We start from the raw sequence: 13,136 nt of genomic DNA on the forward strand, positions 1-13,136 counted from the left end.
AAATCTTGTAACAGCTGATCCAAGGAGTTTTCCACCATTCAAGAAAAGAGGAAAAGTGTGGGCCTTTTAGGGCCAAAACAGCTTTAGCTTTAGGGCTCACAAGATAGCTTTACTACTGAAACTGAACCAAACAATTTGCTTTGATTTGGCCCAACCCAAATCTGGTACCCCTGCTTAAACTTAATCCAGCTGCAGTTCCGCAAACCCCCTTTTCAGGCGAGGCCTGCAATAGCATCACTGAGAAAGTAGTTGTAGGGTCATTCGGAAAATAGTTATTGCCATAAGGTATCTCCAGAAGGCACCATGTTTAGAACACTAGGCTAGGAATCAAGGGAATTGGGTTCTATTCCTGACCGTCACCGATAGCTGCATGACTTTGGGCAAGTCATTGTGCCTTTTCTCTGTTTCAGTTTCCCTTTCTGGATTGAGATCTTTTTTTGTAAAGCACTGTAAGAGCTGCACTATGTAAAACAGAAATATTATAGGTAGGCAGGAGAGGGGTGAGAGAGAGGGGTGTGTGTTGGAGGGAGAAAGAGAAGACCACTATGTTACATGCACCTAAACATAATCTGTAAATCAAAATAAATATACAGCTAAACAGTGGTCATATTATAGGAGAGAGAACTCAGTGCAAGATATAAGTAAAGAAGGAAACTGATTGCTGGAAAGAAAAACAAACATAATATAAAAGGATAATTGTGGGGAAAAAATGGTTAGGCATAATGGCCTAGATCAGGGGTAGGCAACCTATGGCACGGGTGCCGAAGGCGGCACGTGAGCTGATTTTCAGTGGCACTCACACTGCCCGGGTCCTGGCCACCGGTCCGGGGAGCTCTGCATTTTAATTTAATTTTAAATGAAGCTTCTTAAACATTTTAAAAACCTTATTTACTTTACATACAACAGTAGTTTAGTTATATATTATAGACTTATAGAGAGAGACCTTCTAAAAACGTTAAAATGTATTACTGGCACGTGAAACCTTAAATTAGAGTGAATAAATGAAGACTTGGTACATCACTTCTGAAAGGTTGCCGACCCCTGGCCTAGATCTTTAATGCTATTTAGGCACCTAATTCCCGATGAAATCACTCCTGGAAGTTAAGTGACTAAATACCTTTGAGGATCTGGACCAGTGGGTCTGATTTTTCTGAGTTGTTGAGAACCCAGCTAGGGTGACCAGATGTCCAGATTTTATAGGGACAGTCCTGCTATTGGGGCTTTGTCTTACATAGGAGCCTATTTTACCCCCCTCCCCATGTCCCGATTTTTCAAATTTGCTATCTGGTCGCTCTACCCACTGCCCACACTAACTTCAGCTGGAGATGGGAGGGCCTCTCTGGATTCAGTCCTCTCTGGAAATCAGGCCCAATACATCCTGTATGTTTATGTATAATCAGGCACTATGAACTTCTCGGATTGTCCAAGTACATAAGTCTTTGGCAGACATGGGCCTAAGGGTTAGTACAAACAACAACAGTGATGAGCATGGTCTCAAAACCTAGACTGATTACAGGATGTTACATATTCTGGAATGGGGCATGTACATTTAAATAGATCCCAACATACCAGCTTCATGGATACCATATGTCATACCCCATAGTAATCCTATGGAGTGGGCAAACAGTCCTGTTGGTCGAGATCAAGAGCCGTGTCAGTTTAATATATGATTATAACCTCTGTTGGGTGATTGTATCCTGCCTCTGTGGGGCATGGGCTCCATTAGGCTTTGTCACCTCTAAATTTGTATGATCATATGTATTTCCAGCCTACAAACAAGACACACAATGCATGTTGGTATATCCCCTGGGAAACATATTCGGAGGGATGGCCAAATTTCAGGGTCTGTTGCTCTTAAGAGGGAGTTACAGATTTTCACCAATTAATATTTATCCTTTGGGACCATAAGCAATGAAGGAATAACCCTTTGTCTCTGCTGCATTTGGGGCAGGTGGCCATTTTCAGTTTTCAAAGTAGCAGCCGTGTTAGTCTGTATCCGCAAAAAGAACAGGAGTACTTGTGACACCTTAGAGACTAACAAATTTAGCTTATGCTCAAATAAATTTGTTAGTCTCTAAGGTGCCACAGTACTCGCGTTCCATTTTCAGTTTGAAACTCACAGCTGATGCTCTCATATGCCCTAAGGATAATGGCATTTATGGAGATAAGTTTAAACTGAACTGCCCAGCTCTAAGAGGCTGATGTATCATTTCTTTCTGGAGAGTTATTTCTGTCTGTGTGGGGTCTTTCCAAATCTACTCAAAACCAAAGCCCACGCCGCATAAAGACACTAAAAACTCACCCCCTTCCTAGGGCTCAACATTATTAACAATAACATAAGTCATAGAATCATAGAATATCAGGGTTGGAAGGGACCTCAAGAGGTCATCTAGTCCAACCCCCTGCTCAAAGCAGGACCAATTCCCAACTAAATCATCTCAGCCAGGGCTTTGTCAAGCCGGGCCTTAAAAACCTCCAAGGAAGGAGACTCCACCACCTCCCTAGGTAACCCATTCCAGTGCTTCACCACCGTCCTAGTGAAATAGTGTTTCCTAATATCCAACCTGGACCTCCCCCACTGCAACTTGAGACCATTGCTCCTTGTTCTGTCATCTGCCACCACTGAGAACAGCCGAGCTCCATCCTCTTTGGAACCCCCCTTCAGGTAGTTGAAGGCTGCTATCAAATCCCCCCTCACTCTTCTCTTCTGGAGACTAAACAATCCCAGTTCCCTCAGCCTCTCCTCATAAGTCATGTGCTCCAGTCAGCTCAAGACTGCTCCCCAGGTTTAGCTGCTCTTGAGGATCCTGACTCCGAACCTCTAAATCCTTTGTCACCAGAGTCTCGCTCATCTCCATTATATCATTGACTCCACAGAACTCACTTAACTCTTAATCAGCAAGATCAACACCAGCTAACAGGGTGTTGCTTCAGGCAAATAGTGCCAGAGTGTTTCACTTTCCCAAACATCATATGAACTGCTGGTAAGTTTCTAGAGGTCCTATTACTGCTTATTTGCCCTGCCTGGTAAGCAGCATAGAATATGGTGATCATGATGAACTATATCTAGAAATAGGTGCTGATTACCTCATACCTATTAGCTACAGTGATACATATCCATTATAGCAAGAACAATAGAGACCGAAATCACCTGTAGCTCTTAGTAGCCTATTGTGCCATAGATAATAACCTCTCTTCTCTAAACCCGGTGCAGCTGTGGCAAATTTACCAGCATCTAGGATTAAAATTAGAGGAGAAATAAAGTGTAGTGAGGGAGCCATAGGAATGTCAATTGTCAAGGGCCTGATCCTGCCAGGAGTTTCACATGGACCCCTCCACCAAAATCACTGGGGATCTGCATGGGTGCAGGAGTCCACCTGTATAGAGCCCACAGTATTCTGCCTGCTCACTTTTATCATGAGAACCTGCTGTCAGGTGCATATCCACTCTCAAAAAAAAAAAAAAAAAAAAAAAAATCCTTTTGGGGTAAAACTTACTATGCTTGCTGTCAGTTGAAAGGGGAATGTTTCTGGAAAGTTTGGCCTAATTGCAGTGGCTGGGCTTGAGACATAAGCATGAACCACATGTGGTTTTTCACTTAGATACGTTGTTCGATGCAGGCTTCCTTTTTAAAAAGAGAAATAAGTAGTGGGTTTTTTTTTTAGTGGAAAAAAAAAATCTGCCACGGACTTAGGGCCTGAGCCTGAAAGCTGGGCTTCACTCTTGTAACTTTACTCACATGGGTCCCAGTCCTGCAAACATTGATCTAATTGCCTAGCTTTATTCAGGTGAGTAGGCCTCAGGGCCGGCTCCAGGCACCAGCGTTCCAAGCAGGTGCTTGGGGCGGCAATCTGGAAGGGGCGGCAGTCCGTGCGCCATTAGGGCGGCACGCGCTCCCTGTGGTGGTGGCAATTCAGCGGCTGCTCCTATCTTCAGCCCCCCGCGATGGTGGCAATTTGGCGGCAGCTTGTCTCTTCAGCCATCCACGGTGGCAATTCAGCGCGCTGCTTGGGGTGGCAGAAACAGTAGAGCCGGCCCTGGTAGGCGCCATTGAAATCTGAGGCTCTGCATGTGCAGGATCACAGATGAAGTGGCCTGGTTTTCAGAGACACTGATCATCCACAGCTCCAATCACTGATGAGCTGGAGGGGACTCAGGAGGGCCCCTTGTTAACAGGAGGAGTTCAGCTTTCATTTAAAATGAAAAATATCTTGCTAGTTTCCCCCTCCCCCTCCCCTTGGGAAGGTAGCATTGGAAGTGGAAATGGACAGCTAGGACTGAGAGGAACAAACCGCTGAGCTCTCCTTGGGCAGGAGTTTTGGTGGTCCCTGCGTGCTCACACACACTTCTTAAGTCAGTTGAGTCTGTGGGGTTTGGGTGTACCCCCGAGCATCATCTCACTGACCAACTCCCCCCCTCCCCCCCCCAATCCTAAGGCTGGCTTTCTGCACTGTGGAATCTGCTATGTTTGAGAATGTCAGGAGATTGGCCAAAAAATGATTTGTAATCACCAAAAAATGCTAAGGCTGGCTCTGCCTGTTAAAATTCTCTGTTCTTTTCTGCGTCTGGGCCTAGCAGCGTAGGTTGTGTAGGTTACACGTTGCTGAGGTTAAGGCAGCTGATATTGCTACTGTCTTGCATCTGAACCAGCCACTATAGCCTGAACAAGGGAATATGCACCACCTAGAAACCACATCAACAGCTCCAGCGGTGCAAAAAGAGGAGGCTGCCGCTGTTGCCCTGAGTGGCAGTCCTGTTGGGTTTTCAGGGGGTGGGGAATAGTATGGAACTGATGGGTTTTTTTGGAGGAGAGGAGTATTTTGCCCAGGGAATGTTACGTCAATTGCTGACATAGGCCCCGATCCTGCAATGAACTTGACATAGGTGGACTCCTGGGCCTGTATGGATCTCCTGGAGTCCACCCACGTGTAGTTCACTGCAGGATTGGGGCCAAAGGCAAAAAATATTTGAAGGATCATCTTGCCACACTTTTGTAGCACATCGCTCCTCCTACTGATTTTATTGGGAGCTGCAAGTGCTCAGTGCCTCTGAAAATCAGGCCATCACTTAGATGTGTCAATATGGATTTTAGTGCTCACAAGTCTGAAAACTCTTGCTATGGTTCTGTGTATGTGAGGGAGAGGATTTCAAACTATACAGTAAAATCAACTGGGTTTTTCCAGAATCACATTGGGTACTTAATGCAAAATAAACGTCTCAGATACTAATCCTTGCCTAACTCTTCCTACCTAAAAAGAAGAACAGGAGTACTTGTGGCACCTTAGAGACTAACAAATTTATTAGAGCATAAGCTTTCGTGGACTACAGCCCACTTCTTCGGATGCATATAGAATGGAACATATAATGAGGAGATATATATACACACATACAGAGAGCATGAACAGGTGGGAGTTGTCTTACCAACTCTGAGAGGCCAATTAATTAAAAAAAAAAAAAAAACTTTTGAAGTGATAATCAAGCTAGCCGAGTACAGACAGTGTGATAAGAAGTGTGAGAATACTTACAAGGGGAGATAGTCAACGTTTGTAATGGCTCAGCCATTCCCAGTCCTTATTCAAACCGGAGTTGATTGTGTCTAGTTTGCATATCAATTCTAGCTCAGCAGTCTCTCTTTGGAGTCTGTTTTTGAAGTTTTTCTGTTGTAATATAGCCACCCGCAGGTCTGTCACTGAACAGGTCTGTCTTCCTACCTAGTGTGGCTTCTTGCTGTCTTCTAAGTATCTGCATAGCAGTGGTCAGGGGTGCTGGAACTAGGGGTGCTGCTGCACCCTCTAGCTTGAAGTGGCTCCATCATATACAGGGCTTACAGTTTTGTTCAATGGCTCTCTGCACCCCCAGTATAGAAATTGTTCCAAAGCCACTAGCAGTGGATTGGAGCAAACTTTGTGCTCTGGGTACCCTGAGGAGTTTGAAGCGGTGGGCTTTAGGACCCTGGGAATTCCGCCAAGGCCCAGGTAGGTCTGTCTCATTCGTCAGTTTCACTCACTCTGGGATCCATTCACTCACTCCCAGCGATGTGTGTTCAGTGAGTGCTTTTGCTTCCTGGCTGGTTGCTGTGATCATTCACAAGCCAGGGGACTAGTAGTGATTTCTCTGCAATGAGGAGTATCAGGCTGGGTGGAGAAAGAGATTTCTTTTCTCTGGAAGAAAACAAGCAGTTGAGGATATTTAAGGATGAACTGCCCAGATGTGTCTCCCACTTCTACTTTTCTCTTAGGAGTAATGTGCTTGACAGCTCTCAGCAACTTTGCTAAGACTTCCTCAGACTTCTCAGGTAGGAGTGAAGCTCTAACCCTTTGAAGTGTATTGGCTATAAGTGAGAATTGGTAATAAATATTCTTCAAGAACAACCCAAGAAAAGTGGATCCAAGCAGGTCTGAAATAGTTATAGTGAGAGCAATTTTTAATTCTTTTAAAATATGATGAAGCAGATCTTCATTAAGAGGATTTCAATTATTTACAAAACTTTCTTAGCAACCCCAGCTAAAATATTTCGGCAGAGATGTTTCTGAACAACTTCAGGAAATGGGGGGAAGGGAATTATGTAAACTTTCCTAAGTTTGTGGTGTTGGATGGAAATATGTATGTGTGAGAGGGTGGAATAGGGTTAGGTTACAGGGCTGGGTAGTTTCTGAACACAAGTTAAAACTAATACAGTAGGATCAAGATATTTTATTATGGACTAGATTCTGAAATCTTTGCTCATGTTAAATAGTACCTTTAACCAGCAAATAGTTCATTGCAGTCAATAGGAATACTAAGAGAGTAAGATGCTACTATCTGTGAGTAAATGGGTTGGAATCTGACCCTATGTTTATTTGTACAACTCTCAAAATTACTGGTACTCACTTCCAAAGACTTTCACATTTTTTTTCCACAGCATATATCATGAAACTTTCACAGTAGTTACATGTACTGCACTTTAAAGATGCTAGATGTTTTATGACTATTATATACAGCTGTAATAGTCACATTAAAATTAGAGTTCTGCTGCTCTTCCTTGTGGCTGTGAGATGTGTGAAAGCAGCTCATGCCTATAAAACAATAATGTAGATCTAATTTTGCATGAGATTAGGAGTAATCAGTCAACTCATTAGTGATGGGGCAATATTGACTCCAGAATATCTGATGGAATTCTGAATGCACTTGTGTATTTCTTAGAGCTAAGAACAGTTCAGGATGCTCTTTATAAAGAATGTTTTAAAACTTTTTAGTGGAGGAGAGCTGCCTATTATGGTTTGTTGGTGGAAAAATGTCATTAGTGAGAACTGTGTCATCAAAAGATTTAGACTGAAGTACACGATTGCCGTTTCAATACATCACAACATTACAGCTTGGTTCTTGGGAGCCAATGCATTTGTGTTTTGCAGAGGGATTTGTGTTATAAAGGAGGTGTTTATTGTGGAGTTTCAGTTGGGGACTAGAATATGGTGGGTTTTAAGTCTTAAAGTGTATTGAAGGGGCTGACCTGCCTGTGATTCAGTCTCTTTTGGGGGCAGATCAATTCAGTGGCTGCCATTCAAAGCAGATCTGCCTGTGAATGGAAAGAGCTGAGGCACTTCCAATTTATAGTAGTTTGTTCCCTTTAAAGTTTCTTTAGCACTGAGCTTTCTCTGTATCCATCATTCAAAGCAAGCTGGTGTAGAGTGGATGTGTGTGGGGTGGGCTACTTAGGAACAACGGTTGAAATTGCCTTTTATATTTCAGTACCTGTACAGAAAGTACAGATCCTACTAAGATATAGACACTTTACATCCCAGCCAGCCTTACTGGCAAGAGCATAACGATGTACAGTGTGACCTTAAGGCACTAGCATAAATGTCCGTTAGGCCAGCAGTAAGGGTAGGCACAAAGTCAATGTTAGCAGCCTAACCAGAAAAAGAAAACCAATTCAACAGTATGTGGGGATGCTGGCTTAGAAGGATGCTACCACTTTAAAAGCGGGAAGTCAGTGGTACAAAATCATGTCTTATGGGGTGCCAATGAATTTAAAACTAAACTGTGCTCAATTAAAAAGGAGGGGATAGGTCAGTGGTCTAAGCATTAGCATGGCAATACCTAGCTTTCTTTCAACCACAGATTCAAATCCCACCAAGGAAACTCTGTGCTTTGGCATTTCCATAATGATGATAATAATATATGGAGATATACCTATCTCATAGAGCTGGAAGGGACCCTGAAAGGTCATCGAGTCCAGCCCCCTGCCTTCACTAGCAGGACCAAGTACTGATTTTGCCCCAGATCCCTAAGTGGCCCCCTCAAGGATTGAACTCATAACCCTGGATTTAGCAGGCCAATGCTCAAACCACTGAGCTATCCCTCCCATGAAGTTTAATGATTGTGGAAGTTTTCAGTGAGGTCCATGACACCTTTCCTTGTCCTTGTCCAAAGTTTCCTTTCTCTTACCCACTTGCTGCGCTGCAGGTCGGTTGGATGCTGTATTGAAATGTTGATTGTGGGGCCTTTGTCACTTGTTTTCTCACACTGCGGGCTATGGAACGGGGAACAAGTCTCACTCTAGGTATGGACAGAGCCTACCACTTTGTGGGTGCTACCAAAATACTGCTTTGTGTGTTAAGTGTTTTGGTATCCTTGAAATGAAAGGTACTAAAAAAAACTACGATATTCCTCCTAACAATACCTAGCACTTACATACCTTCCCATCTGCAATGATGTTTACAAAGATAAATACTAATAACTCTTTCATCATAGTGCCACCATTCTTGATGGGACAGCCCAGTTGACACACCACATTTGTCCCAAACTTTGGTGATATATCTCCATGGAGGGACACTGGCTCAGAACTGGTATAAAATGCTCCTTCTTGCACAGTAAGAAAACATGCACAGGTGGACTCCCCCTGTCTGCTGCAGTTGCCCTTGTATTATTACTATTAAGGCAAATCAGAGACATAGACCATTTGCTACCATCCAGAACGGGGAATTATTGATTTCCTGGAAGGAGAAGCTGGACCCTCCTGCAAAGGGATCTGAATGTATGTTCGGTCTCTTGCTGTTTGACCACGGTTGCCATGGCTGGGAGAGCAGAGCACACAGACCCCTCTCTGGTGGGGCTGTAAAGGGATGCCCTGGGGTTTAGGAGGCAAAGGTCACTGGGAAAGCAGGACAGCCAGCTCTAGGTTCTTCCCCCGCAACCCAAGGCCCCTGTCTGAATTTCATCAGCTGTAGGGACAAGGGATCTATCCCTGAGTGGCAGTCCAACATGGTCACAGTGTCTGTCCCCATGGGCTCAATGGCTTTTTATTCTATTTCTCTCGCCATTGTCTCCTGCTTGCAGCCATCACCCAGAACCAGCGTTAGCCATTGGGGGCCCCAAACAGGAATATTTTCCACCCCCCATTCCCGCAATACTAAAACACACATTTTCTTATAATAAAACGTGATCAGGGGGCCCCCTTGAGCTGCTCAGGGCCCTAAGTAATTGCTTAGTCTTCTTATGCCTAGTGCCGGCTCTGCCCTCCCGCTTTGAAAACCTGTGTTGTAGCCACCTTTGTCCTGACTGGGTGGGGCTGAACTGGACTCACATTTGAGCCCATTAATGATCCTTTATGATCTATCACTGTAACTGCTGAGCACCAGGAGGGCTTGGCACACACCCTCCCTTTCTCACCAGGGGCTTCCATAACAATTCCAACTGCTGGCCGTTTAGGGAAGGTGAGAGCAGGATGGGGATTCAGATGAAGGTCTCCTTGTGTGTGTAGAGCAGCATCCCCCACTGGGAAGGCAGGCATTCACAAGGTAGTGCGGCTTCAAGGAAAAATGGTTATTGAGGATCCAAATCTGTAGTCCCTGCACAGGCAAAACACACCATGGCAGAACTTGGTCTGTATTAGCACTGCAAGTATTGCTGTAGGAATTAAAGTCCCCGATCATAAGTGTTGGAACTAGAGGTGTTGGGGGTGCTGCTACGCCCTCTGGCTTGAAGTGGTTTCCATTATATACAGGGTTCAATGGCTCTCAGCTCCCCTACTGTCAAAATTGTTCCAGCACCTGACTGAGACCAGGGGCCACATTGTGCTAGGAGCTGTACAGTGACTGATAGTTCCTGCCTGAAGAGAAATATAAATAGATAAACAATAGGAAGGGAAGCAGAGGCCCAGAGAGATTGAGTGACTTGCTCTAGGTCACATGAGTATGTTGGTGGCAGAGCTGGGAATAGAACACTGGAATAGAACCCTACCCTAGACCATGCTGCCTCAGATGTCCACTGGATCCCCACTGCCAGAACAACTTAACTGTTCCCTCCCTCCCCCCCAAAAAAGGGGGCAACAAATTAAGCATGTGTCACGTTAGGGGCTCTTGTAATCTGAGATGTAAGAATAAAAAAATTCCTTTTCTGTGAAGTATTTGAACTATGTGAAGAGTTTTGACGTTTTGTTATAGTTTTTTAAAAAGCTGTGTGGGGGGGAGGGTAACCGGGCATTCTGCAGCCACTTCTGCTAATCAGGCATGAGCCACTGCCTTGACTGATCTTAGTGTTTCCACTAAATTATGTGATTTGCCGCATCATGCTTCTCTTCAGTGGATCTAATGCTGAGGACCCAGTGGTTCTAGATGGTCATTAGGGAACCAAACTCTCCACGCTTTAACATTTGTGCATTGAAGCCTTTAGTGACGGTCTTGTGTCTCCATCTTCTTCCAAAAAGAAAAGAGCTATGAACAAATATCCAAGTGGTAGCAGTAGTAGCTTTTCTTATCTGCACGTTGTATCATCTCTAGTCTTCATATGTAATTCGAATACTTTGCACTTCTGGAGCCCATCCCAGCTAAGGACCTCATCATACCATCCCCTCCATAACTTATCAAGCTCAGTCTTCCATCCTTGCAGTGAGTATTGCTGTCAAAACAAAACATGCTCTGCCCTTTGGTCTTGTGTATAAACTGACTTGTTGGACATTGACAGTAGCACCTAGACGCACCCATCAGAGTGCCTCATGCCTTCTCCGCACTGGGGATTTGCCCCGGTTTCAGCCATCCGTGCAGCTGCACTGACAGAAGCCCCTAGCGCAGACAAATAGTAGCTTTGCTTATGCTGACAGAGCTTGGAACTGGGGTAAGCTGCAGGGTGTATGTAAATCCTTACCCTGCCTGCTGGGGGTTATACCACTGCAGCTACGGGGGCGGGGAGGGAAGGGGCTGGAACTGGGAGGACCAGGTCTTAACGTGCAGGTTCCTCGGGGCATGCAGCAGTGCACAGAACTGACAACGTTCTGCACCTCACTCACTCGTGGTGCTGGACAGATGAGAATGGGACCAAATGTGGCCCTTAGTGCTGCCTTAAAATGCAACAGCTGAAAGCTTTGCCAAGAGCTGTGGTCTATGTACTCCACTGGTGGGTATGTTACAGGTCCTCCACCAAGGACACGAGTCTGTCACAGCCCCCAGCTCCAGAGCTATTTAGCTCAAACTGTAGCAGCTGATGGTTTTAGCTCTGGAGGTCCCTGGTTTAACCCTGCTGTTGGCCATCACACCTGTATCGGTCAAAGCAGTTCTCTGGGGCAGGGACTTTAATTGATTATGGCTCTACAGCACCCACCAAGCACAGTGGGGCCCCAACCTGGTGCCCCCACAATAGAAATGTTTGCTAATAACGCCTCGCCTGGATCCTGCATGCTGGCTAACTGCTCTGTAGCTTTTGTGAACGTCCCTTGAAGACCTTTCCCTATGTTTAAAGGCGGCCAGAGTGTTTCTTGTTTAAGCAGGGCTGGCTTAAATTGTTAAGCAGGGCTGTCTTTGTCACCTACCTGCTAATTGGCTGGTTGTGTTTGTCTGAGCTGATGGGGGTGGGGGGCTAGCTGTGACAGGAGAACAGCCCCCTCTCCCTGCTTGCATTTAATCAGCCCGTAATAATGGCAATTTGTTTGACAAGTCCATTCACCAAATGATCACAGAAATTGACAGGCTAACAGCTTCTGAATGGCATTTAAGTAGACTTAGATATTGGGTTTGGAGATGTGAATGGGTTCAGTCAGGTCAGGGGGAGGCCCATTATCCAAGCGTGTTGAAAACTGGGCAGTGAACGGAAGCCGTATGTTAACACAAGGGAAAGGTGGACGGCGTTTTGTTCTCAATGGCTCTAACACAGCTGTGTAATTTGGTACGGAGGGTTTGTACTTCTGGCCTTCGCTACAATGGGCAAACAACCATATCCTAACAACCTCAGACAAAACCAGCTAAGCCCCTTGCCTTCCTTCTTACCCCCCCGCCCCTCTCACTGCTCTAACCTAGGTCTCTACAGGGGCTGAAGGACTTTTTCTCTTAAAACCCAGCTTGTCCCCTTCCACACTGTTTGGCCAAACCAGCCTCACTGGGCTTCTGGTGTTGTGTGCCTTGTGCCGGCTTAATGGATTTTAAGACTAGAAGGGACTATTCTGATCATCTGGTCTGACCTCCTGTATAGGATTTCACCCAGTGATTCCTGCATCAAACCCATAACCTCTATTTGAGCTACAGCTGAGGGGCCATGCCAATGTATGGTTTGTATCTACTAGAAACCCACTTCAAATTGGAAATAAAGGCATACGTTTTTGACAGTAAAGGTAATTAACCATTGGAACAGTTTACCAAGGGTTATGGTGGATTCTCCATTACTGACCATTTTTAAATCAAGATTGGATATTTTTTCTAAAAGATCTACCCTAGGAATTATTTGGGGCAGTTCTCTGGTCTGTGCTATACCGGGGGTCAGATTAGATGATCACAATGATCCCTTCTGGCCTTAGAATCTATGAATCAGCTAAACTGATTTGAAGCCGCTCTTAAACTGAGATAAGAGTGACCATGCAGCCTTCTGCACTGGTTTATCTAACCCAGTTTAAAAATCACAGCTTATCTTCAACTGGTGCAACTTTACATGTAGACAAGGCTCTTGGTGTGAGTTGACAGTTGTCCAAATGCTTTCAGATAGGAGGAAAGAGGGTGTATGTTCTCATGCAGGAAGCTATTTATACGGTATTGGCATATATCTGAAAAAAAATCACGGAACCAATCTATGGTCACCTAAGACTTCATGGTTGTTGTTATGCTGAGCACAAAGGCTGTTTGGGAAATCATGGTGCCACAGGAAAAAACGTTCATTCTCCTGCTCCCAAAATG

At 45.0% G+C, this 13,136-nt stretch overlaps 1 protein-coding gene across 2 annotated transcripts in view; it reads left to right on the plus strand.

The window, feature by feature from the left end:
- Positions 1 to 6,095: 6,095 nt before the first annotated feature.
- EVA1A (eva-1 homolog A, regulator of programmed cell death) overlaps positions 6,096 to 13,136 on the plus strand; it is a 313,292-nt gene continuing 306,251 nt past the window's right edge. Inside the window, exon 1 of one of the 2 annotated variants that reach the window (XM_054024335.1) lies at positions 6,096 to 6,295. In XM_054024335.1, the coding sequence (XP_053880310.1) occupies positions 6,196 to 6,295 (100 nt within the window). In that variant the 5' untranslated portion in view covers positions 6,096 to 6,195. The remainder of the gene's footprint in view (positions 6,296 to 13,136) is intronic. The other variant, XM_054024336.1, reaches the window with a different exon arrangement.

The sequence above is a fragment of the Malaclemys terrapin genome, chromosome 3, assembly GCF_027887155.1.
Source record: "Malaclemys terrapin pileata isolate rMalTer1 chromosome 3, rMalTer1.hap1, whole genome shotgun sequence".
In the NCBI taxonomy this organism is placed as follows: domain Eukaryota; kingdom Metazoa; phylum Chordata; order Testudines; family Emydidae; genus Malaclemys; species Malaclemys terrapin.